The following is a 26,814-nucleotide window of genomic DNA, read 5'->3' on the forward strand; positions in this document are numbered from 1 at the left end:
GCTGAAGAAAATACCAAGCAGGATTTTGAAGAAACAGATCAATAGTTGACTTTATTTCTCCACTAAGGCAAATACTGGTTAAAAAGATGGGAATACAACCTATAGGTCCATGTTTCATTTGTAGACCTTAGTAAAGCATATGATAGCATTCATAGAGAAAGGCTTTGGTGAATATTAGATGAACTAGGAATACCTCATAAGATAATATGGCTAATCAAAATTTGCACCACTGACAGCCGAAGCATGCTATTAGCTTATCGAATTAGATCTGAGCCTTTTGATATTAAGATAGGATCGAAACAAGAAGATGCCTTTTCATCCATTTTCTTTAATTTAGCATTAGAGAAATAGTAAAAGATAACATAAACAGAACAGTAATATTAGGATATGCAGATGATATATGCCTTTTTGGAGAAAATGCTGAAGACATTAGAACAACATTTAGAAAAGTCAAAATTGCTGCTAAAAGACAAATTAGTCAGGATAAAACTGAATACTTAAATGTATGTAGAAATTACAATCAAGAGCAAAATGAACATTCTACCATTGATAACCATAAATTTAAAAGTGCCACCCCTTCAAATATCTTGGAACATTGATTATTCAAGATAATAAAATTAGTACAGAAATAAAAGCTAGAATACATGCCTCCAATAGATCCTATCATTCACTACATCATTTATTATCTTCCAAAATTCTATCAGGCAGCATTAAAACAGAAATATACAAGACAATCATTAGACCTATTGTTTCATATGCAACAGAAACAGGGATCATAACAGACCAAGATGCAAAATCACTGCAGATTTTTTGAAAATAAAATCCTCAGAAAAGTTGATGGACCTATATGAGATATATATAACACAACAGGAGAATGGAGAAGACATAACCAAGAACTGTATTATTATTATTATTATTATTATTATTATTCACGCCTCCATGGAGTCAAGAGACTCATTGCAGGTGGTCCTTCCTAGGAAACACAAAGTCTATCATACCACTCCTTGAACTCATTGACCGTTCTTGCTCTTACTACTCTATCAGGCAGTGCATTCCATGGTTCCACACAAAGAAACCACTCCTCACCCTCTTGCCCACAGATTTCTTTCTTACTTTCCAGGGATGGCCCCTTGTCATCACTCCTTCTAGCTGCACCACCAAGTGAAAGAACTCCCCAATACCCACCCTATAACCACCTCTCAACAGTTTAAAAGTCTCGATCACATCACCTCTCCTCCTCCTTCTATTCACCAAACTCTGCAGTCTACATTCCCTCAGCCGATCCTCATAATTAACATTGTACAGTCCTGAAACTAACTTTGTTATCCGTTTCTGCACCCTTTCCACAGTTAATTTATCCCCTTCAAATCCTGAGAATAAAGTTTGAGAACAATAGTCTAAGTGTGGTCTGATAACGGTCTTATACAACGGGATGATCACTCTTCTCTCTCTCTCTCTCTCTCTCTCTCTGCAGGCCAGTGTCCTTCTCAGTATTGCAGCAATCCTCTGGATTACCTTCACCACCAATGCAATATGCCCCCCTGAATTTCAGTTTTCTATCAATCATCACCACCAAATCTCTTGTCACCCCTACTTCCTCCAATCAAGTATGCAGCCTCCCATCGATGAATCCCAAACCTCAAGACCTTGCATTTTGCTGCATTTAACCGACACCCCCGAGTCATTTGCCCATCTGCCTAGCTTATTCAAATCCTCTTGCAGGGCCACCACATCTGTACTGTTACTACTAACCCTTCCCATCTTCACATCATCTGCAAACAACTGAATATCCCCTTGCAATCCATTGACAATATCATTGATATGAATAAACAGTACTGGGACCTATAAACAAATATAGGTCCCAGTACTGAGCCCTGTGGGACCCCACTTGTAACCTTCTGCTTTCTTAATATTGTCCCACCATACACAACTCTATGATGCCTATCAGACAGCAAATCCTGAATCCAGTTGACTAATCCACAATCTAAACCCATGTGCTATAACTTAAATATCAGCTTATAATGTGGCACCCTATCAAATGCTTTGCAAAATCCAAAAAAAAGGCAGTGTATGTCGTTTGCTCATCAAATTCTCTTGTCACTTTATTATAAAAGGCAATCATGTTAGTTAAACAACAGTGCCCCTTAACAAATCCATGTTGATTCTCACAGATCACATTACCCTCATCAACACAATGCTGTATATAGTCCCTCACTAATTTCTCCAAGACCTTAACAACTACTGATGACACACAAACTGACCTATAATTTCCCGTCTGCTACTACCCTTTGTATAGTGGCATTATCTTACCTTCCTCCCATTCCTTGGGTACCTTTCCCATGGACAGACTTTCATTGAAAAGCCAGGTCAAAGGAGCTGTTCAGTTCTTTAGCACATTCTCTCAAAACCCATGGTGAAATACCATCCAATCCCACTGCTTTACTGACATCTAGAGTACTCAGTACTTGGAAAACATTCTTCTCTTGCACCTCTAAATCTTGAAGCTGCCCTACCCCTCTAGTATAAAAACCTTCTTCTCCAGGATGAAATACTCCAATGCTCATTGAACAACCCCACTATGTTCTCTGTATCAGTCGCTCTATTCCCATTTTTATCCGCAATTTCATTCTTCCACATTCATTTCTCCTCCTTCTGGTCACATAGCTAAAAATTTCTCTATGATTTTCTTTGGATCTTAGTGCCAATCTATTCTCATATTCCAATTTTGCCTTCCTCACCATACTAGTCATTCTGCTGGCCTGAGTGTTATATTCTTCATGCATCTGCTTTCCACCCCTCTCCTTATATCTCTTTTTCACCTGCAGTTCCTGTTTGATATTGTTTGTCATTCACTTTACACCAAATTGTGTCTGCTTCTTCACTCATGGAATACAGCTTACTATTGCTGCTAACAAATATTCCTTCACAATTTCCGAAGCACTAATGATATCCCAGCCTTCCAATTCCTCCCTCCATGGAACTGTCCCAAGTCAATATCTAAGATTATTATGATCACCTGCCTTATAATAACACATATGTTCCCTTTTCTTTGATACTTCTGCATGTCTATTCATCTTCCATGTCAAAACCATATGGACACTCTCTTTCCAACTGGGGGAAGAGATGTCATCTCAGTTATTATCAGCTCTTCTGATGCAATGACCAAATCTAAAACTCTTGAACCTCTTGTTCCCTCTATTACATGTTGCCGAAGACATTTGTCCCTCAAGAATTCTAGAAATTCCATTCCCTTATTACTACATGCATTTTCCATTTTCCAGATTATACTGGCGTAGTTAAAATCTCCCATAACAATCATTCTTCTTGCACTTGAAGGTAAACTGCCTAAAACCCCACCATCTGTACTCTTTGGCTTGTAGCAACACCTCACTAAATATCCTGTTTTGCCCACCTACCTTACACCATATGCTTTCAAAACCATTAGTGTCACTGCCTTCCAAAGCCTCCACTCTTAGAGGACATAAGTCATCACTTATCATTAGCAGTACTCCACCAACAAGTTTTCCCCTCCTATCCTGCTAAAAAATGCTGTTCCCTGCAAAAAAAGGTTGAAACTGGTCTGGGTAGTGACCTCTCCTCATAATGTAAAGCAGTATTACATCTCCTAGGAACTGTGTTTTCACATTATGAGAAAATATCAAGGATAGTGAGGGATCTTGCTCCACCTTTGCTTCGAGTTGCCTTGGTGTTATACTACCAAGTGGACACTTACGCTTGGATTCGCCGATAGTTCTTTGGCATGAAACTCGTAGATCGTAGTTTTCAATCTTAGAGTTTTGCATACTGGCTGTAAAATAATAAGGGATTTTTGTCCCCTTAATTTAATTAACTTCACCAGAAAATATAGCCGTTTGGCTTTTCATCTTAATTATAATTGTATTTAACTATACTAAATAATGAAAACTTATCTTCTCTTTCTGTCAAAGTCCACTGCACATTCGTCTGACTCTGGCCTCACCTTCTTGGTAATCCAAAATAACACAATGTAACAACTAAAGTCTAAAAGCAGCATTACTAAAGGATACTTGTGTTAATGAGAAAAAAATTATTATTATTATTATTAAGAGAGAGACCTCCAGGGAGTCAGAGACACATTGAGGGAGGCCCCATACTACACACACCAGCTATCATACTTATTCTTGAATTCATTCACACTGTTTGCTCTCACAACATCCAATGATAATCCATTCCAATCATGCACCACCCTCTGAGAGAAAAATCTAGCCCTCACACCCTTCTTGGCAGCCTTCATTCTCAGCTTCCAAGGATGCCCTCTCATTCTTTCTCCACCCTCCATCAATTGAAATCCTGTATGACCCTTTCAGAAGTTTGTAAGTCTCAATCATATCGCCTCTCTTTCTCCTGTTTGCTAGTGTCTGCGGGCTACGAATTCTCAATCTGTCTTCATAATCAGTATTCCACAATCCTGATATCATTTTTAACACTCTCCTTTGTACTCTCTCCAATATACCAGAATCACAATGGAAACCAGGAGACCAGACCTGCTTACAATAGTTCAAGTGAGGTCTTATCAAGGCCTTGTAAAGAGGAAAAATAACATCCTTATCTTTACATGTGAACGTTCATTTTTCAGCATTGCAATTATCTTTTCAGTTGTATTTGCAGTCTTTGCCACATGGCCCTTAAACTTCAACTTCCTATCTATTTACGAGATCCCTAGGCTCATCAGTTTCTTCTAGCCTAATCCCACCAATTTAATACAACATTGGATATCTAATCATGCTGAAGTGAATGACTTTTACACATTTACTAACATTGAACTGACACCCATTTTCCCATGCCCACAATACCAGCCTATTGAAATCATGCTGCAAATACTGCATATCAGAAGCATTCCTGATTACAATTCCTGATTTGCATCATCAGTAAATAGCTGATGATGCAAAGTAAGTCGCTTATCAAATCCTTTCCAATATCATTAATGTGTAGATTGAATAACAGTGAACCAAGCACTGATCCTTGTGGTACACCACTGGTTACTTTAAATCTTGCACACTCACATCCCCCATATACCACTTTTTGATATCTGTCAGTCAGCCATCTTTTCCATGCTAATATTCTATAATCCAAACTCATATTCTCCAATTTACGCAGCAGTCTACTATGGTGTATTCAGTCAAAAGCTTTAGCAAAATCCAAAAGTGTCATGGTATATCCTTTCCCCTTGTCTAGTTCAATGTTACATTGTTATAGAATGTGAGCAAGTTGCTAAAGTGTGACCTGCTCTTAGTAAATTCATTTTGCTCATTGCAAAGTAGAGATTCACTGTAAACCCATTTCTGAATGTGAGTCCTAAAAATTTTTTACAAAATTTTCACCACCACTCGTGAGACACTAATTGGTCAATAGTTGGATACATCAATCTTTGCACCTCCCTTGTGCAATGGAATTGCCATACATTCTTTCCATTCCTGGAGAATCTTCCCTGTTCTGAGACTCGTATTAAACAGCCTCATCTAAGGAATAGCCACTTCAGCTGAACACTCTTTTAGCACAAGTGCTGATATCCAATCAGCACTTATTCATTGCTGAATTCTTATTCAGCTTGTGCAACAGCTCTAATGCCTCTTCCTCATATACCTGAGTTTCTTCATCCAATGAAGAGGTAGCAGTGAGGTGATTGTCGCATGCAACAGGTTGATAGCTTCTGACAAAATGGGCACTCATTAGCTGAACAACCTCTTCTGCATTTGTAACCCTCATGCCATCTGCATTTAGAAGAATTATTCTTTCATTTTCATTCTTTCGTTTACTTACATCATCTCAATAGAATTCTTGTGGATTGTCTTTAGCACACAGAGCCAGTTTCTTTTCATACTCATACTTTGCTTTCCATACAACAGTTGTGACAATTCTAGCCTGCTACTTATAACGTTCATAATGCACATCATCCTTATACACACAGTATTCATTCCACATCATCATTTTCTTCCGAATCTCTTGCTTAATAAGACTACTAATCCCATCAATTTAATACGACATTGGATATCTAATCATGCCGAAGTGAATGACTTTACATTTACTGACATTGAACTGACACCCATTTTCCCATGCCCACAATACCAGCCTATTGAAATCATTCTGCAAATACTGCATATCAGCAGCATTCCTGATTACACTACCTATCTTTGTCATCAGCAAATAGCTGTATGTCGCTTGTCAAATCCTTCTCAATATCATTAATGTACAGATTCAATAACAGTGGACCAAGCACTGATCCTTGTGGCACACCAGTTATTACCTTAAACCTTGCAGACTCACACCCTCCATATACCACTTTTTGATATCTGTCAGCCACCCATCTTCTTATCCATGCTAATATTCTATAACCCAAACTCTTTTTCTCCAATTTATGCAGCAGTCCGCCATGCTGTATTCTGTCAGAAGCCATATCAAAATCCAAAAGTATCATGGTGTAACATTCTTCTTGTCTAGTTCAATGGTAACATTGTTATAGAATGTGAGCAAGTTGCTAAAACATGACCTTCCCTTAGTAAACTCATGTTGTTCACTGCAAAGTAGATATTCGCTATCAACCCCATTTCTAAATGCGGGCCCTTACCAATTTTTCCAAAATTTTCATCACCACCCTTGTGCAATGGAATTACCATACATTCCTTCCATTCCTATGGAATCTTCCCTGTTCTGAGACTCATATTAAACATCCTGGCCAGTTCAGCTGAACACTCTTTTAGCACACATGCTGATATTCAATCAGTCTCTATTGATGAATTCTCATTCAGTTTGCGCAACAACTCTATTACTACGGCCTCACACACCTGCGTTTCTTCATCTAGTGAAGAGGTAACAGTGAGTTCAATGTTGCGTTCACCAGGTTGATGGCTTTTAACGAAATGGGCACTCATTAACTGAACAACCTCTTCTGCATCTGTAACCCTCACAGCATCTGGATTTAGAAGAGTTATTCTTTATTTTACTTGCAGCATATTGATAAAATTCTTGTGGGTTGTCTTTACCACACAGAGCCAGTTTCTTTTCATAATCAGACTTTGCTCTCCGTACAACAGTTGTGCCTATTCTAGCCTGCTGCTTTTAATGTTCATAACAGACGCCATCCTTATGCAAACGGTATTCCTTCCACATCGTCCTTTTCTTACGAATCTCTTGCTTAATAAGATTACGCATCCATTTGACTCCTACTCTATTTATTCTTCGAACTCTCGGAACACATTCTGATATTGCATCATTTAAATATTGTTTAAATGTTTTCCATGTACTGTCAATATTCTTGCATCCAGCAGCCGACCCCATTCCACTGAACTCAGTATACTCCTCAGTTGGTCATAATTTTCTAAAAAATGTCATAAAAAATGTAGCACAATTTGTGACAGATTCACACTGTACACCGTTTAAAAAACACTTTTTTTTTACCGCAGCTCAAGTCCACTGACACATGCTTCAGCAGCTCTAGCACCACCAAAAAATCCACCACCTCCGTATGAGATCGAATAACTCACTATTTGAATGAAAACACCTAATAAACGTTCTTTGCCTCATACATGGGATTCAAACCTAGATATGAACTCTATAGATCCCCACTTCTAGTTGATGAAATTCGTGCAAGCAGATTGAGATGGCTTGGACATGTGGAGAGAATGGCTAAACAATCATTCAAGGTAAAGCCTGATGGAAAACGACCCAGAGGTAGACCGTGGATGTATTAGGAGAATAATATCTAAAATGACTTAGATGAGATGGGAATTGAGAACATGAATGAAAAAGCTCAAGACAGAAGGGAATGGAAGAAGCTGGTGCATGCAGCTAAAAACCTTAGAGGTTCAGCTAGCTAAAGAAAAAGTGAATATAAAAGGTGATTCTAAATTATTGTCAGGGGTTTCCATGGTCTATAATTTTCAAGCCAGAAACAACAAAATAAAACTGATTACAGAATATGAAAGTGCAACTCAAAAAGTTTTATTTGCTTATGCTCTGCTCACCCCATTGATGTCTGGGAGATAATATGACATCATACTTCAAAATGGAGACTGTTCAAGAGAAAGCAATGTGCACACATTGGTTTTTTGAAACAAAGTCCATTATCACACATTACAGAACTCAGTATGGAAAACATCTATGTTCAGATAACACTTTTTCTGATGACAGTTAAAGCAGTTTCAAGATAATGGTAGTGTTCAGCATCAAACAAGAGTGGGAAGCCCGAGCACTTCGCAGTAAGATGTTGATCGAATCCAGGAAGCATTTAATTGAAGCCCACAAAAATCAACTAGACGAGTTTCTTGCAGTTACGTATACAAAAATGACTGTTTAGAGGGTAGTTCATAACTGCCGTCAACTCTGTGCCTGCAAACTTCAGATTGTGCAGAGGCTTTACAGCCAAACGATAAACCCTGCTGTTTCCAGTTTGTCCAAGACATTTTGTTAAAATGCCAAAGCTGATTAAAATTACCTTTGGAGATGGATATTTAGTGATGAAGCAAAGTTTTGCATATCAGGGAGAGTAAATCTCATAACTGCAGAATATGGGGATCAGAAAACTCATGCCATTTGAATATTCGAAAGAGAGAATCCAAAGGTTGTGGGAAAAATAGTGACTGCAGTGAACTATCTGGACATGCTAGAGCTGTATCTATTGCCCCAGTTGGAAGATCATCAGCCAAGTGTGGTGTTCCAGCAAGATGGAGCACCGCGACATTCAACTCTTATTGTCTGAGAATTTCTTTACATGCATTTACTGCATGGTGGGTTGAGCATGGTGGACCAATTCCATGGCCTGTGCATTCACCTGATATTACGTCAATTATTTCTTCTTGTGGGGATACATGAAGGACATTGTTTACCAGAATCCTGTGATCTCCTTCGATGAACTGAATATCAGAATTGTTGCTGCAATAGAAACATTTGCATCATAAATCACAGAGAACACTTGGAGGGAAACTGATTATCACTTGGGCATCTTATGTGCCAAGAAAGGCACGCATGTCAAAGTTGTTTAGCATTTTGCAGTATTAATTCAATAGGTATACGTTAAAGATACCAAGAAATTTTATACTTGTTTTTAATCCTTTTCCCGAGGAATCAAAACAATGCTTTGCACATGAAATATATTTATATCTGAGCTACTTATATATAGAGTCTGATGACTTCATATCACTTGCCTTAGTATGTATCCCATAATGCAAAGCAGAACCCCTTTCGGGCATGTATAGTGTAATGCATAATGGGAAGGGCCACTACCCAGACCAGTTTCAACCTTTATTGAGGTCTCATCAGTAGGAGCCAGACCATGGAGAGAGATTAAGGTTGAAATAATGCAGAAGTCATATATACAATATACATAGACAAGTTTTTTGAGAAGGCCCCTCTATAAAAGAATGGACCAATCACTACACCCAGCTTCTAAACAATAATAATCAAATTGAAATAAAACAAGTAATAAGTCAAGAAAAAGCTTAGGAATAGAGGAAAGAGTGCTGTAAAAGGAGTTAGAGATGATAAAGGTGACATGAAAATGGGAGAAAAAGATATCCTTAAAGTATGGAGTAATTACTTTGAAAAACTGCTAAATGGAACAAGCAGTGATGATAGTGCAGTGGTAAAAAACACTGGCAGGCATGAAGTCAGGAATACATATCCATACTTGAAGTAGAAAAAGCCATCAAAGGCTTGAAATGTGGAAAGGCAGCAGGAGTAGATGATATTCGACCAGAAATGCTGAAGTATGGTGGTAGAAAAGTCTTACAGTGGCTGCACTGCATAGTTCAGAAAGCCTGGACAGAGGGACGAATTCCCAATGATTGGAGTAGAGCTCTCATAGTACCCATATATAAAAAGGGAAATAAAACTGAATGTGAGAATTGCAGAGGTATTTCCCTACTGAGTGTTCCTGGCAAGATCTATGCAAGTATACTTGAGAAACAGTTGAGAAGAATTGCGGAAGAAAAGCTTGGTGAAGAACAAGCTGGATTCAGGCCAAATAGAGACTGTCAGGATCAGATCTTCACTTTATGACAAATAGTCGAGAAAGCATGGGAATGTAACAAAGATCTGTATTTAAGTTTTGTCGATTTGGAAAAGGCATATAACAAGGTGCCAAGAAAGAAGCTATTCAATACGCTACAGTTATATGGTGTCAATTGGGCATTATATCAAGTACTGTGTAGTCTTTATTTGAGTTGTAAGTCAGCACTTAGAATTGAAGGAAGTACAGGAAGATGGTTTAATGTTAAATCTGGTGTGAGACAAGTATGTACATTATCTCCTCTGTTATTCATTATCTATATGGATCACATTATGAAGGAAAGTGGTATTAAACATGATATCAGAATTGGAGATGTTAATGTCAGCTCTTTGCTTTATGCGGACGATGTTATACTTTTAAATAAATCGACTACAAGTCTGCAAGATTCTCTGACTAAATTGAATAGCTGTTGTAATAGATATGGTATGAAGGTCAGCAATAAAAAGACAGAGACAATGAAAATAGGCAGAATCATTGAAAAATGTCAACTGTGTTGTGAATGGAGAACCTGTGGAACAAGTGAAACATTTCAGCTACTTAGGCACGATTTTTACTGAAGATAGTAAATTAAATATAGAAATAGACAACAGAATCAGCAAAGCTGGTATGGTGGGAAGTCAATTGAATAAATTCATGTGGAATAAGAGAGAAATTAGTCGGAACACTAAATTAGCTGTATACAAGACAGAGTTCAAACCAGTTTTAACTTATGGATCTGAGAGCTGGGTCAGAAGTAAAACACTTGACCAAAGACTAGAGAACGCAGATATGAGAGTCCTGAGAAAGATTATAGGCGTGAACAGATGGCATCAATGGCAATATCAAATTAAAAATGAGGATATTAGGAAAGAACTTGACATTGTCAGCATCCAGGAATGTGTTAGCAGAGCTAATTTCAGGTGGTTTGGTCACTTAAACAGAATGGGTGAAGAAAGATTAGCAAAACAAGTGTTCTCTGCCAGGTTGGCAGCAAAATGACCCAGAGGAAGACCAAGATATAGGTGGATTGATACAGTACAAAGTGCCTTAGACGATAGAAATATAAGATCTGATAATGTTGAAGCCTTGACAAGTAACAGACTGATTTGGAGGACAATTTTAGATAGGAAGTTAGTAATGATGTAATTTTTTTCATGTAGTACTATCATATCCTGTACACCCCTTGAGGGTACATGGCAGGAATTTGATGATGATAAGTCAAGAAATAAATAAAGAAGAACCAATGCTGTTAAATGATCTAAAGAAACTATTGGAAAAACTTAAAAATAGAAAAGCTACAGGAGAAGATGGAATAAATTCAGAACTATACAAATACAGCTCTAAACCATTTCAATTATTATTATTATTATTATGGGCAACTCCAAGGAGTCCATAGACTCATCGAGGGAGGCCCTAACATCATGTCAAGAACAACTATTCGACATTTACACAGTATCTATCATACTTCGCCGTGAACTCATTTACAGTCATGGCACCCACAACAGACTCTGGCAACTTATTCCACTCATTCACCACTCTCCAAGTAAAAAACCTAGCTCTGACACCCTTGCTAACCTCATTGTTGCCCATCTTCCATGTATGGCCCGTAGTCCTCTCACCACCACTCCTATTCTCAAACATATCTTCTGAATTAATCTTATAGAAACCATTCAGTAATTTGAATGTCTCAATCATATCACCCCTTTTCTGCTTATTAACCAATTTCCGCAACCCACAAATCTTCAACCTGTTCTCATAAGGTTCATTCCATAGACCTGCTATCGTCTTGGTCACTGTCTCTGGATCCTCTTCACCTCCACCCCATCCAGAAGAAACCCTGGTGCCCATATCTGGCCACAGTAGTCTAGATGGGGTCTTATCAAGGCTCGATACAGAGGAACAATAACCTGTTTGTCTCTGCTTGTTAAAGTATTTTTCAGCAACCAAGTGATTTGATGAGCTGATTTAGCCAATTTTGCCAATGAACCTCCTAAACTTCAACTCCCTATCCACCGACACTCCCAAATCTCTGGTCTAATCAATCTCCTGGAGTACAGTTCCACCAATGTGATATACTGCTGCTAATCTTTTTACCCCAAAATGCATAACCTTACATTTTGTCACATTAAATTGACATCCATTCTCCTTAGCCCAGCCCTCCAAACTATCCAAATCATCCTGCAAAATTTTGACATCCTGTGTACTCACTATTGCTCTACCCAACTTTGCATCATCAGCAAACAAATGAACAGTTCCTCTCAGATCCTTTCCTATATCGTTAATGAACAAATTGAAAAGTAGTGGTCCAAGAACAGAACCCTGCGGCACACCACTAGTCACAGGCAGTCTTTTGGACTCTACTCCTCAATAGACCACTCTATGATATCTCTCCATCAACCACCCTCCTATCCATCTCACCAACCCTATATCCATCCCCATATGCTGCAGTTTACTGATTTTAATTCCATGTGCTATCCTGTCAAAGGCCTCAGCAAGAGTAGAATCACTGTAAATCCATTACCCTTATCCAGTTCAGCCATCACTGTGTTATAAAACGTGAGCAAGTTACTGAGGCATGATCTACCCTTCACAAAACCATGCTGTCTCCCCTATACAGTATCCCATTTTCATCTATCCAATCCTGTATTTTTCTCTTGACTATTTTCTTCAAGATCTTGACAACGATTCCTGATATGCTGATCGGTCGGTAATTTACAACAGCAGTCTTGGAACCTCCTTTATGCAGTGGAACTATTTTCCCCTCTTTCCACCCACTTGGGACTAACCCAGACCCGAGACTCAAATTAAAAAAAAATAATCAAGGGCACTGACAATTGTTTAGCCACTTCACATACGACACGAGCTGGTATACCATACAATCCCACAGATATATTGACATTGAGATTTTGTAACAGACTATTCACCTCCATTTCATTCACCACAATTCCCGTATAAGCTGTTACGTCGTATACCAACAGCTTATATGGGATGATATACACCACCTGGATGATATACACTTGCAAACTGCTTGCTCAGTAATTCCACTATATCAACTGATTTGGTTACCTCCCTACCTTCGGCATTCTTAAAATCATTCTGCCGTATACATTTTTTCTTTTATTTGCAACATATCGAAAAAACTGTTTGCGATTTTCTTTAGCTTGCATGGCTAATGTTCTTTCATAATCCGCTTTTGTACCGTTTGTACCGTTGTCAGGCACATGAACGCTTTGTACCGTTCATGTGCCTGACAGTCACCTTTCTCCTTAAATTCCCTCCACAGTTGTTTCTTTTTTTGCAGCTCAAGCTTAATGGTGTTATTCATCCATTTAACCCCTACTTGATTTATTATTCAGACTCTAGGTATACAGTCAGCCATTGCCTCCTGCAAACACTTCTTAACCGCCTCCCATGCACGATCAACATCCAGCCCTTGCAGTTTTACATGCCATGGCACTGAACCAATCAAACTCCTAAGCTTGTCATACTTACCAGCCCGATAATTCTACATGTACCCTGTCTTAATTGTAAATTCCACACCTTTAGCCACCTCCCAAATCAAGACCCTATGATCACTCTCACCGATTGGTGGCAATGTGGTCATATTTGTTACAGCCAAATCCTCAGATGTAATTACTAGGTCAAGCACTCTCTGATCCCTAGTATTTTCCATTACACGTTGTCGCAGATAGTTATCCCTTAATAACCACATAAAATCCAATTCCTTCCTCCCATGTGTCCTCTTCTCCTTCCAATCAATGTTACCATAGTTGAAATCTCCCATAATAATTACCCTCCTTCCAATCACTGTTACCATAGTTGAATAATCCCATAATAATTACCCTCCTTCCACTCATTTCTTCTATTTGCTTGTGCATACTATCTCCACCATCTCTTCCATCACCTGGTCTATAGCAGCACCCAATTGTATATTTTGTTCTACTAGCCTAAATCTAACACCAAATAACCTCAAATGTGCTCTTTTCTCCATCCTGCAGTTCACCTTCTATTCTCCTTGGCTTCAGCTCATCAGCTATCATCAATAACACTCCTCCTATGATTTATTAAATTTCTGAAGAGAATATGGGAAGAAGGAAACATTCCACAAGAATGGAAGACAGCAATAGTCATAAACATATTCAAAAAGGAAACAGAAAGGATTGCGGAAACTACAGAGGAATATTCGTATTAAATACATGCTATAAGATATATCTAGATATAAATAAAAGTAAATTAACACCATGGGCAGAGGAAATTATTGGAAAAGAACAATGCAGCTTTTGTAAAGAAAGATCTTGCACGGATCCCACATTTACACTCAAACAAATTATAGAAAAAAGAATAGAATTTAGCATGCCAACATATATGCCTTCCTAGATTATGAGAAAGCATATGATCTAATCTTCTTCTTCTGCAGCTTTTCCCACTTAAGTAGTGTCACTGTTTGTGCTGAGTCTTCCCCCACAACCTCCTGTCTTGGGCTGTAGCTCACATCCAAGTTCTTCATCCTCTAGTCCTCCTCCACCATCTCCCTCCATCTCGTCTGCGCTTCCTCCTTCCCTGCACATCCATCTGCATGACCTTTCTTCCCATACTCTTCCTCCCTCCCTCATCACATGACCAAACCATCTCAACCTCGCCTCCTGTATCTTTGCTCCTAAGTTCGTAACTTTCACCGTTCCCCTTACATCGTCATTTCTCAGACGATCTTTTCTGGTCACACTGCACATCTACCTAAGCATTCTCATCTCCACTACCCCTCCATCCTGCTGATGTTATTTTTCCTCAGGGCCACAATTTCCATAGCATACGTCATAGCTGGTCTCACTACTGCCCTGCAGATTTTGCCTTTTAGATTGATCGGCACCCTCTTATCACATAGCACTCCATCCATCTCTCTCCAGTTCCTCAATTCTTCTTCTATCCTGCATCCCACTTCCTTCTCAGCCTCACCATCCTCTTTCATTGTTGAACCTAAGTATCTGAAGTCACTGACCTTCCTGATGACATTTCCTTCCAGCTCCAGATCTGTCTCCTGGCTGCCATCCACTTTGCAACACATATACTCTGTCTTACTTCTGCTCAGTCTCATACCTCTTTCTTCCCGTACTTTCCTCCAACTTTCCAGTTTAGCTGCCACTTCTTCTCTTGATTCTGCACACAGCACGGTGTCATCTACATAGAGCATAGTCCAAGGCGCTTCTTCTCTTACCTCCTTCATCACCACCTCCATCACAATATTAAACAGGAACGGACTTAATGCTGACCCTTGATGCAAGCCAACTGTCACCGGAAAACTTTCTGTCTCTCCCTGCCTGGGAGAACTGTTGTCTTCACATTTCTGTACATCTTCTGCACCAACCTGACATATTTTTCCTTCTTCTCCCTCAGACACCTCCAGACTTCTTGCCTTGGCACTCTATCATACACTTTCTCAGATCAATAAATACCAGATGTAGCTCCCGTTGCTAATCTCGAAACTTTTCCATCATCTGTCGTAACCCAAAGATAGCATCTGTCATCAATCGACCAGGCATGGAGCCAAATTGCTCCTTTCCAGTCTCCACCTCCTTCCTCGGTGTTCCATCAAGAACCCTCTCTAGGATTTTCATTGTGTGGGACTTCAACTTTATTCCTCTGTAATTCTTACAGTCTTGGGCATCCCCTTTACTCTTGTAGATGGGGACAAAAGTAGTTTCCCTCCGTTTCCTCAGGTATATTTTCCTTTTGACAAACTTTTATTAACAAGTCCCACAGCAGGTCAATTCCCTCTTCCCCCAGTGCCTTCCATATCTCCACTGGAATCCTGTCAGGGCCCACCGATTTTCCATTCTTCATCCTCTTTATGGTTTCCTTCACTTCCACTCTACTAATGTTCTGCACCATCCCTTCATAAGGCTCCCCATCTTCTCTGTGAGTCCTTGCATTTTCTTCATTCAAAAGCCCTTCAAAGTATATTCTCCATCTGTTTCTTATATCCACATCCCTCCTTAATACCCTTCCTCCAGTCTTTGATCTGCCTCACATGTACGATGTCCTTTGATGCCTTGTTTCTACATTTTGCCAATCAAATCTTTCTCTGTCCTTTTGTTTCTAATTTATCATAAAGGTCTTGATATGCCATAGCCTTTGCCTGTGCATCAACTCTCTTGGCTTCTTGCTTTTTTCTCTCTGTCCTCTTCCACTCTTGACTCGTCCCACTTCTGCTTTGCCTTCCTCTTAGCCATCACTGCTTCTCGTACATTATTACTGCACCACCGATCCTCTTTCTGCTCTCTAATCTTTCCGGATGTTTCACCAAGCATCTCAGTTGTACAGCTTAGAATTGCTTTTGAATGTCTCCACCAATCTTGTACACTTTCTAGTCCATCTGAAATCCTGTCTAACACCTTATCCCTAAAACAGTTCCTCACACTCTCTTCTTTTAAGTGAAACCACTTAATTTTCTTCTTCCCATGGCTTCCAAAGGTCATTATCTTCGACTTTATTTTAAAGTGTGTGCACAGCAGCCAGTGTTGCTGCACTACTTGATTTGTTGGGATTACCTTACAATTTGGTACTGCCTTAAGATGTTTTCTTCTAGTCAAAATGTAATCAATCTGCGAACAATAGTTCACAGATTAATTACATTTTGACTAGAAAGCCACTTCTAAATGTTATCAAATGCTCATCCCGCTTACAAAAAAAGGAGTTCACAATTGCCAGATGAAACGCTACTGCAAAGTCCAAAATCCTCTCTCCTTCCTGGTTCATCATTTCCACTCCATGGCCACCATGCACTCTTTCACAGTCCCTATTCTGTCTCCCAGTGTGTCTGTTCAAGTCTCCTCCGACAATCACCATCTCCTTTTCTTCTGGTTTCCTTATTTGTTCATCTAGCATGTTTCAGAATTCATCTTTCTCTTCTGAATTTCAGTATACAGCCAACTTATGTGGCGTATACACATAAGATGACCAGTTGCTCTTCTCCAAGACCCAATTTCATTCGCATGATCTTGTCGTTCCTCCTACCCACTTCCAGTGCTTCACACTTTATTCTACCACACACTACATTTCCAACGCCATTTCTTCCCTCTTTATTTGCTCCAGAGTAGAACAATTTATACCTGCCTCCTAGTTCCTTCGCCCTTCCACCTTGTCTCCTGCATGCATAAAATGTCCATCTTCCTCATCATGTCTGCCACCTCTCTTCCCCTTCCAATCATGCTTCCAACATTCATCGTTCCCACTCTCAACATTCTCTCCACTTGCTGGGCTCGCTTCTTTAACTGCACCTGCCCTTGATGCGGTAGCACTCGTCCACTTCTCGCAGCTGTATGGTGATGTGGCTGCGCATCGCTTAAGGGGTATGCACTAGCCCTTGTATCACTTTCTTTTTGACTCGTTTGATCATAGCTGCAGCTGGCAGTGCAGTTTTATGACCGGATGCTCTTCCTGATGTCAACCCTCACTATTTATCCGGGCTCGGGACTGGCACCTATTGGGGCTAGCTTGTCCCCTTCGGTGGCTGCAATAGGTGAAATGACATAGCAAGATAGAAATGATTCACCCCTATCCCTTGAATACTCTAATAGCATTGGAGGTAAGGAGCAAGAACAGAAGAAAGAAGGGGAGAGGGCCAGTCTACAGATAATATAACATTTGTATATTTCATGATGTAAGGCATGGTCCAGCATCAAGTACCTCAGGTTTGCCATGCCCATACTCACTAAAGTGAGCCCATGAGGGTATGATCAAATCAACAGAACAAAATTAATCAATACACTGTATGAATTGAAAGCTCCACATCAAACCACCAAAGCAATTGCAAATATAATGGGAGAAAGCTATATTAAAATTAATAATGAAACAACCGAAAAAATTAAAACCAATAGAGGTCTCATTCAAGGAAGTGGATTATCACCAATACTCTTCAATATATATATATATATGGAAAAAATTTCAAGAGAATGAATGAAAAACAAAATCATAGGAATTAAAATAGGAAATAAAGAATTAACCAGCCTATTGTATGCTGACAATCAAGTTATTTTTGCCAAAAATGAACACCAATTACAGAAAAATGTACATGTATTGAACAAAACAATAGAACAGTATGACCTGAAGATCTCGATTAAAAAAAAAAAAAAAAAAAAAAATCAATAGCTTTTCAAGGTAAAGAAATTAAAAGATGCAAACTAGTCATCCACAACAAAGTAATAGAACAAGTGAACAAATTTAAATATCTAGTAAATTACATAAGCCCCAATGGAGAAATTGACATTGCATATAAAAAGTAAAAATTCCTAGCAGTCATTGGAACTTTGAACAGACACTTCAATAAACATATGTCCAGAACAAACCAAATAAAACATTATTATTATTATTATTATTCCTGACACCTCCAAGGAGTCCGAAGACTCATCGTGGGAGGACACCTACAACTGTCTCAACCACTACACCAAACCTCTACTATGAATCATCTCCATCTACCGCCCACCTCCACCACCATTACAACTAGTATTCTATGTCTGTAAATTGCGTGTGTTCTGAAGGGCTCTATATGCAGGATGAAAAACCTGAGTTTCCGGGAGAGAAAACCCTCCTACCTCCGTATGAGATTGGCTAACTCATTATATAAAATAATAGCCGAACCAATTCTGAAATATGACAGTGAAACGTAGACTTGGGGAGAATGAGAATAAAAGACAAGTAGAAGCTGCAGAAATGAAGTTCCTAAGACCACTCGCAGGCAATAAAAGAATAGACAAGATAAGAAATGAAGAAATAAGAAAACAGTTATCCATAATTAACATAACAGACGACATCACAGACTGTAGAAAGAACTGGAAAAACCACATAGAAAGAATGAATGAATGAGGACAGATGGCCAAATATTACCTGGAAATATAAACCAAAGGGACACTGATCAAGAGGATGACCCAGAAGGAGATGGGCAGAGGACTTTATAAATCCTTGAAAACGTTACAGGCAAACAATTGCCTAATACGGGAAGCCAAGAAGAAGACATAGACAAGTAGACAAAAGGTCCTTGACCTTATTAATAAAACACCTCTGGATGAGAGAAAGATTATTATTATTATTACTTGAACACCTCCAGGGAGTCCAAAGACTCATCGAGGGAAGACTCTACAGCTCTGTCTCCACCACTCAATCCACCAACTGCAACTACCATCTACGCCAATCACCGCTACTATTTTCACAGACAATCACAAACATCCATGCCTATGGCTGGATTCGAACCTGCAGCCTTTTGGCTGGACAGCGGATATGCTAACCACTTGGCCAACCAGACAGGCAAATGTAGAAAGTAGGAATGTAGATGTAGAAGGTTTTTTATGTTGGGTTTATTATATGCTAATGATACCAAGAAATTTTATATTTGGTTTTAATCATTTTCCCGAGGAAGCAAAACAATGTTTTGCTCATGAAATAAATTCACATCTGAGCTACTTGTATGTAGAGGTTAATGACTTCTTATCACTTGTCTTAGTATGTATCCAATAATGCAAAGAACATCCCCCTTTTGGGAATGTAAAACCAAGTATAAAATTTTTGAAATTAATAGCCATGAAATTAATTTGATGCTGTTTGGGATAATCTAGACCTCTCAGAGTAAGTCTTCAGACTTTATAGAAATTCCCATCCAATAATAATTTTAAAAAAATTAAAAAAAAAAAAGCTGTTGTTGTTGAGTAGTTGAATTCTTAATACTATTAGTCTAACTCAGTTTGCAATTACAGATGGCTGAACTTCCAGTTGGGGTTACTTTTCCATTACAGTTGTCTGGAAAATTGTATGGATGTGTAAGTCCGGTTTGTAGTAACTTTTTTAATTGCTTTAAATTTTGCATAATCCAAGATTCATTGACTATGCACTATTTTAAAGAATAAATACAATTTATATTACGGCTCATTTTTTCCTATCACAATGATTCAGTGCATAAATAACAAATAATATGAACTAATAAAAGTTTTGAATAATTAACCATATGGAGCTGAACTAATATAAAATGTGGCTAAAGACATTTTTTTCTGAGGATAGCCATAATAAATTGCATGACTGCAGCATCTAGCACTAAAATTCAGAAGCGCTAAAACACAGATCAAATTAATTTTATGGCTACCATAGATTTGTAGTCATGACATAGCAAATTTCTAGTCAGTACTGCAGCACTAAATCCTGTGCCTACATACTGATGTAGTTGGGCCATAAGTAGCTATGGATATATCCCCTACTGAAAAGGCATTAGTCTAGAAGTGAATTAACATAGGCATGGTCTAACGTCCAGCATTCACTTCGAACCCTGACTATATGATGATATGTGCTTTAAAGTAAATGCAAAATCACTGTAGAGAAACTTTTCTACCATCTAGGTACCCACTAGGTGATAATTGAGTTTCATTGCCCAGTGAGATACCACAACTTTGCTTTATTGGAGGCTGTGAAAGTGGTCAGAATCCATTATGACCCCAGAAGAAAGACCCACTTTATTTTTTCCCCATTTGTTCCAATTTCCTAGCATCTTATCCAGCATACAATATGACTGCTGTTTAGAGAGTTGAATCAGACATTTTGGAGAAATCCAAAATTTCTTTTATTTTTTTTTTCTTCAACAGTACAGCTTTAAATTGGAGGTTGATTATGGATCAGAGTCAGATGTTGGATCCTACTTCGTCTTAACCTATACTTTGGATCCGATATTTAGTTATTACGATGTTCTTAAACAATTGATAGGTAACTAGTTTATTTCTAATCCAAATATAGAGAAAATTTATATTTATAGACTGCGCCACTCTATATCTGAATTAGTTCAAGAATTGAAGAAAAACCAACTCTCAACTATTTCTCCTTTATATGTTGTTATTATGTTTACAGGCCGAGTTTATTTAACTTACTTATCTCTCCCGCTTTGGTTCGAATATTTTTATGGATGGTGCAGTAAAAGAGATTCATGCAAAATACAACTTTAGATTAACAAAAACAAACATTTAATTTAGGATCACAAATTATACACTTAAGTCAAATCACTAAATGAGATATTATAAACATTTTAGCTCTTCTGATAATACAGTCATATAATTTTAAGCAATGGTAAATCTGTTGTCCGAAACACAGCCTTCACAAAATTCAATTAAACACTTGGTAAAGCTCAAAGTCATAAAGTTCCTCGGTAACCATTTACACAAATATCTCACAGTTACTTGAGTTTCAAATACAATATAATGGCGGCAACACTTTTTCACAAGTATACACTTTTAAATCCACACTTCAGCTAATCTCCGCAAAAATGTTACTGTTAATATAGGGATATTTTAGGAAGAAACACACATATCTCTGCATAGGAATATCAATGGTTGGAATATTCTTACCGGTAATCTTCCTTCTTCATCTACTTATATACGAACACTTTTTATAACTTTATACACTTTAAAGAATTAACGGCACTCATTAAAACAAATCTTCCTAGTAATAACTGAATTAATTAACGGTCACAATTCACATGGTTAAATGTTCTTGCATGAAGTAAAACGCTTGTACATTACTTGACCAATTCAGTATTCTACTAATCACTCATGAACTAAGGTGACACACAATAATTCCCTAACTTGAAGTTTTCATGCACAGTTGCCTATTCCTCCGGCATTCAATTAATCTTTTAGGCACTATAATTCTTAACACGGAGTAAAAATTAATTCTTAACATAAATTATAACAAAAATAAATTCTTAACATGAAGTAAAACGCTTGTACATTACTTGACCAATTCAGTATTCTACTAATCACTCATGAACTAAGGTGACACACAATAATTCCCTGACTTGAAGTTTTCATGCACAGTTGCCTATTCCTCCGGCATTCGATTAATCTTTTAGGCACTATAATTCTTAACACGGCTATCGTTAAACTCAATCTTGTTGCCTCTAATTATTCTCTAGTTACTCCGTGCTATGCTTCAAGTTTCCGTGTGTCCTTGAAAAGTCGGCCCTGAAATTAAATCTCAACTAAAGTACAGCTAGTCATTCAGTAGTCACTTAGCTATCTTCCGTTGCTTTATTTGTTATTCTGCAACTTACTAGCTAACCCGCTCCACGACTAGCAGACTTTAATTAGCTACTTGAGTGACTCGTCGACTCGCTAATATCGCACTCTGATTCCCCGAATCAATCTCCTTTTTTCTTTCCTTCCTCTGAATGCTGAATTAGAATAATCTCTCTTTTTTCAGCGTTTTCCTAGCTTATATATCCCTTCTTCCCGGCTAAATTGTTCTCATGCTCTCTTTAACTCAAATCCTTTTCAGTAAACTTTCAACATTCTCCCTCACGCTCTGTTCCAAATTCATGCAAGCTATCTAACATACGTTTCCATGACAACAAAACAAAATATAATAAAATTGAGGCATTGCATAACGTTATACCTCTACAAACAGGAACAAATAAAGAATATTTACATTTCAATTAATGCCCAGTTAAATGTTAAATACAAACTCCTATAATATTAACATAGCAATAAATAAAATAACTTAATAATATTTTAATACAGAGTTTTTTCTTTATTAATACACATACTTGATTAAATAATTAAATATTAAATCAACTTATATATATGTTATATGAATATTAATTTATAAATAAGTGATTTACATTAAATAATATTTACAAATGTAGCCTTTGCCATGGTGGATTATGTTGGATTCTGAAGAGAGTATTAATAATTTAAATTTCTCTTCATTCAGAATCCAACACAGATAACTGGGAAGAGACCTCCATATAGCCTTTAAGGAATGGAGCTGACTGGGACTTCTGATGTAATTTAATCCTCATCTTACTGTGGTGCACTCTGTGAAGCTGAGGATAACCTATCGTTTTATCAACTAATGTCATACTCTCATTCTTTTGTTGTCCACATATCAAAAGAGTTCCCTGTGATTATCTTGACTGGCTCTGCTGCACTTCTGCTTTGCTTACTGAGTTATCTTCCTTACCTGTTCATTATGTTCCTATAATAATTGATTACTCTTCTCATTAGGAGAGCTCAACATCCCCCCCCTGCCCTACCCCAAAAGAATGGGAGAGAAGGGGGGGGGAATCCCACATGAATAAATAAAAATGAATTGATTACTGTCTCTATCATTTCTTCTTACATATTTACACCTACCATATTTAACCTCACAAATCTTTGGAATGCATTCAGGCACATGCACCAAACTCATAACGAAAGTAATCCTCACTGGCATGGAATCATACATTCCCCACAGTACTCTGACCTTCCATTCCTCAACTAAACCCTGGTTTTCCAAAAGATGCACCAAGGCTGTACAAATGAAAAACCAAACATACCATTACTGGCTCAAATCAAGAACCCCCCCCCCCCATCCTCCTTTAGAGCTTATACACAAGCCCGAAATAAATGCAAAAAAACAATCAATGCTTCCAAAACAGAGTTCAAAAGAGCAAAAAGCAGGAAACTAGCAGACTGTCCAAATGGCAACCGAGCCTTTTGGTCCCTCTCCAAAGCAACTGGTAGTAACTTCTGCCAAACACTATTCCCACCTCTATCATACCTAGATGGCTCCATTGCATCATCACCTACAGAAAAGGCCTATCTCCTGCCCTCACACTTTGCTTCCAATGCACACATAATTGACAATGGCAAATGTCCCCAACCATTCCAGATGTCCAACATATAATGCCCACTATATCCTTTTTTCAGAAAGAGATCAGTAAAATATGTCCAAATTAGACACAAGAAAGTCTCCTGGCCTTGATAGCATTTCTCCAATTGTCCTGAAGGTTTGTACATCAGAACTGTCTCCTGTTCTATGTCACTTATATACACTGTCTTACTCCACTGGTATCTATCCTACAGCCTTGAAATTGGCCTATATTCAACCCATTCCCAAGAAGGGAGACAAGTCACTGCAATCCAACTACTGCCCCATCTTGCTCACCACAGTCCTGTCTAAAGTAATGGAAAAAATCATCAATTCCCAACTACTACACTACCTTGAAACTACCCGTCTAATAAACAACCACCAGTATGGATTCCGTTGCTGCCTATCAACAGGGGATCTGCTCACATATGTCACCCATCTCTGGACAAATGCCATGGAGAAGTTTGGCGAATCTCAAGTGGTTGGACTTGATATCTCCAAGGCATTTGACCGGGTCTGGTACAAGGGCTTACTAAGCAAGCTACCATCGTTTGGTCTATCTCAAGACCTCTGTAGTTGGATTGCCAGCTTTCTGTCTGGACGCACATTATATATGGTGGTGGAGGGCTCCTTATCCTCTCACCATTCAACTAATACCGGGGTTCCTCAAGGTTCTGTCCTCTCACCAGCCCTCTTCCTACTATATATATATATCAGTGAACTACTTCAGCTTACCTCCAACCCAGTACACAGTTTTGCAGAAACAGCACATTGCACTCCTCCCTTTCTTTTTATAAATCTTACCCCACACATCTCACCTCAACCTATAGAACAGCAACCACCACTATTCTGAATTCAGACCTCCAAGCCATCCTCCAATGGGGGTTCAGACAACCTAGTCAATTTCAATGCAAATAAAACCCAGTACTGTCTTATTTCTTATAAAAAAGTAACATTTTCTCCCAGTATTATTTTTGACAACATCCAAATTATCAGACCATCTGAGATTTCTCTTCTTGGCATTACCCCGACATCAAGCCTCTCCTTTCATGAACATATAACAACCATTGCATCCTCAGCTTCTAAAAAACTAGGATTTCTCTTTCGCTCAAGATGCTACTTCACCCCTGAACAGCTGTTAATTTTATAGAAATCACAAATCCCCAACCATCGAATACTGCTCCCATTTTGGGGGCCCCACCCCCAAAGCTCCCTCAAAATGCTGACTCAATACAGAGGAGAGCAATCAGACTTATTAATGACCCATCTCTTACCAAATCAGTCTCTCCCCCACTTTTGCACAGACAATCAGTCTCTGCACTATGTGTTTTCTACAAATATTTCCATGGAAAATAAATGTTCATCCGAAATAGCATCAATAATTCCCCACTTAGTACTAAGCTTGTTGGAACGCAGCAGCTGCTGCTCAACATGCCTACAGAGTTGCACCTTGAAACCCACAGAACATGTTTCTTCTCCTTAGTATTAGAAGACTGTTGGAACAGTCTTCTAATACTATGGAACAGTCTATGGAAGACTGTTCCATAGTATTAGCACCAGCTAATACTATGGAACAGTCTTCCCCGTGATGTTTTTCCTAAGGAATACAATATATTGTCATTCAAATCCAATGTGAACAGGTACCTTCTTTACCAACCCGCACACGGTACTAATGTACTATAGGTTGATCTACCAACCTCCTGTGTATGGGATCAACATACACAGGAGTTGATCCTGTTAAACATTTCTTGATTTTAGTAAGTGTTAGTCTTCTTGTCTTCTTTTCATCAAACTCCTTATGCTATACTGTTGCTCCAAGCTATCTCCGAAGCTTTCTTAACAGTTTCTCAAATAGCCTTTATTCTTACAGAAAACACTGTATTTTTGGTCATCACACATGTGATTATTTAATGATCGCTTTTTGCCAAATCAAGACAGATTGAACATCCCATTCACAATAGCATTCTCTGATGTAGTAATCAGATCCTCTTGATCCTTGTGTGTCCTCCTATTCTGTAATGCTTAAGATAGTTGTCTCTCGGAAATTCATATTTCTTGCTGCTGGATACTATTCATTCAAATCTGTTTCCATAACTAAAAGCATCTTTGATGAACTTCCTGTTTGCTAAACCATCTTCACTCACATTTCTTCATAATTGCTCTTCTCATTTTTAGAGGTTATAGAAATATGTTCTACTAATTATCTCGTCTTATCTACCTCCACCTCAGAGCAAGCTGCTTCAAAACTACTGAAACTATTTCCTCCTGCATCTCCAACTTAAGTGGAGACAGTTCCCCTCTCCTATTATAAACAGTATACTCCTGCCTCACTGAAAAAGTGAAGATAACCTTTCTTATCCTTGCTGTCATCAAATCCCCATGGTGTATCATCTTCGTCCCCCAACATGCTGCATTCACAATAGTTTTTTCGTTCAAACAGCTCTTTATTGAAGTGACTAAAAACCAACAGACTGGCCACTATACTGAAACAAACCTAATGGTAATACTCTAGTAAGGTTCTAGGTCATTTAGGGAATGGGCTTGATTCCACCATTCTACCAGGGAGAAGCATGAAATGCCTAGAGGGAGTCAGAGCTTCTTCAATAAATGCTTCTCATTTCACCCAGTTAAAAAGTCCTTGATTCTTTGTCTCAAAGAGACATTAATATGTGTACTATGATATGCCATGTCAGAGAGTTTTCAACTTAGAATCCCTTCCTTTTGATCTTTGTCTAAAAATCTCTATATTCTAAAAATATGTATCTAGCTGCACCAAGTATTCTGAAAACTTTTTCATTTCTTTAAATATTTATTATTTTCAGATCTCTGTCTTTCTTCGAGATTTTAGTATTCACAACTTCAACTGGTTTTCCTGCTCCAACTTCAGTAATTCTGTTATGCTCATATTCTTATCAACTAAACCTAAACAAACTTTAAACACTCCAGATGTCTTCCTCAGTAGTGATCCCCTTCTTAGTGTGCTGAAGATGTATTTTTCCTCTGGGCAGTCTTTTCTGACCATAATCCACTGTTGATTTCTTTTTCCCATGAATTATAAGAATGTTTCTGATATGTCATCTTCCAATATTTCCAGTGAATGCATCACTGAAGCAATTCTTATTAGTATGAAAATGTTTATT

The 26,814-nt window shown here is 38.3% G+C and overlaps 1 protein-coding gene across 11 annotated transcripts in view; it reads left to right on the forward strand.

Annotated features, from left to right (window-relative positions):
- Positions 1-26,814, forward strand: part of LOC150107864 (endonuclease V-like) — a 299,756-nt gene that overhangs the window by 169,046 nt on the left and 103,896 nt on the right. For 10 of the 11 annotated variants that reach the window (XM_090415386.1, XM_090415387.1, XM_090415391.1 and 7 more), the window contains one exon: positions 19,765-19,827. The exons of the other annotated variant lie outside the window; for it this stretch is intronic. In XM_090415386.1, coding sequence (XP_090271512.1) covers positions 19,765-19,827 — 63 coding nt within the window. The remainder of the gene's footprint in view (positions 1-19,764; positions 19,828-26,814) is intronic. 11 annotated transcript variants of the gene reach the window in all.

Source organism: Typopeltis vanoorti, chromosome 3 (genome assembly GCF_054136105.1).
Source record: "Typopeltis vanoorti isolate ZY-2024b chromosome 3, IOZ_Tvanoo_1.0, whole genome shotgun sequence".
Lineage (NCBI taxonomy): Eukaryota > Metazoa > Arthropoda > Arachnida > Uropygi > Thelyphonidae > Typopeltis > Typopeltis vanoorti.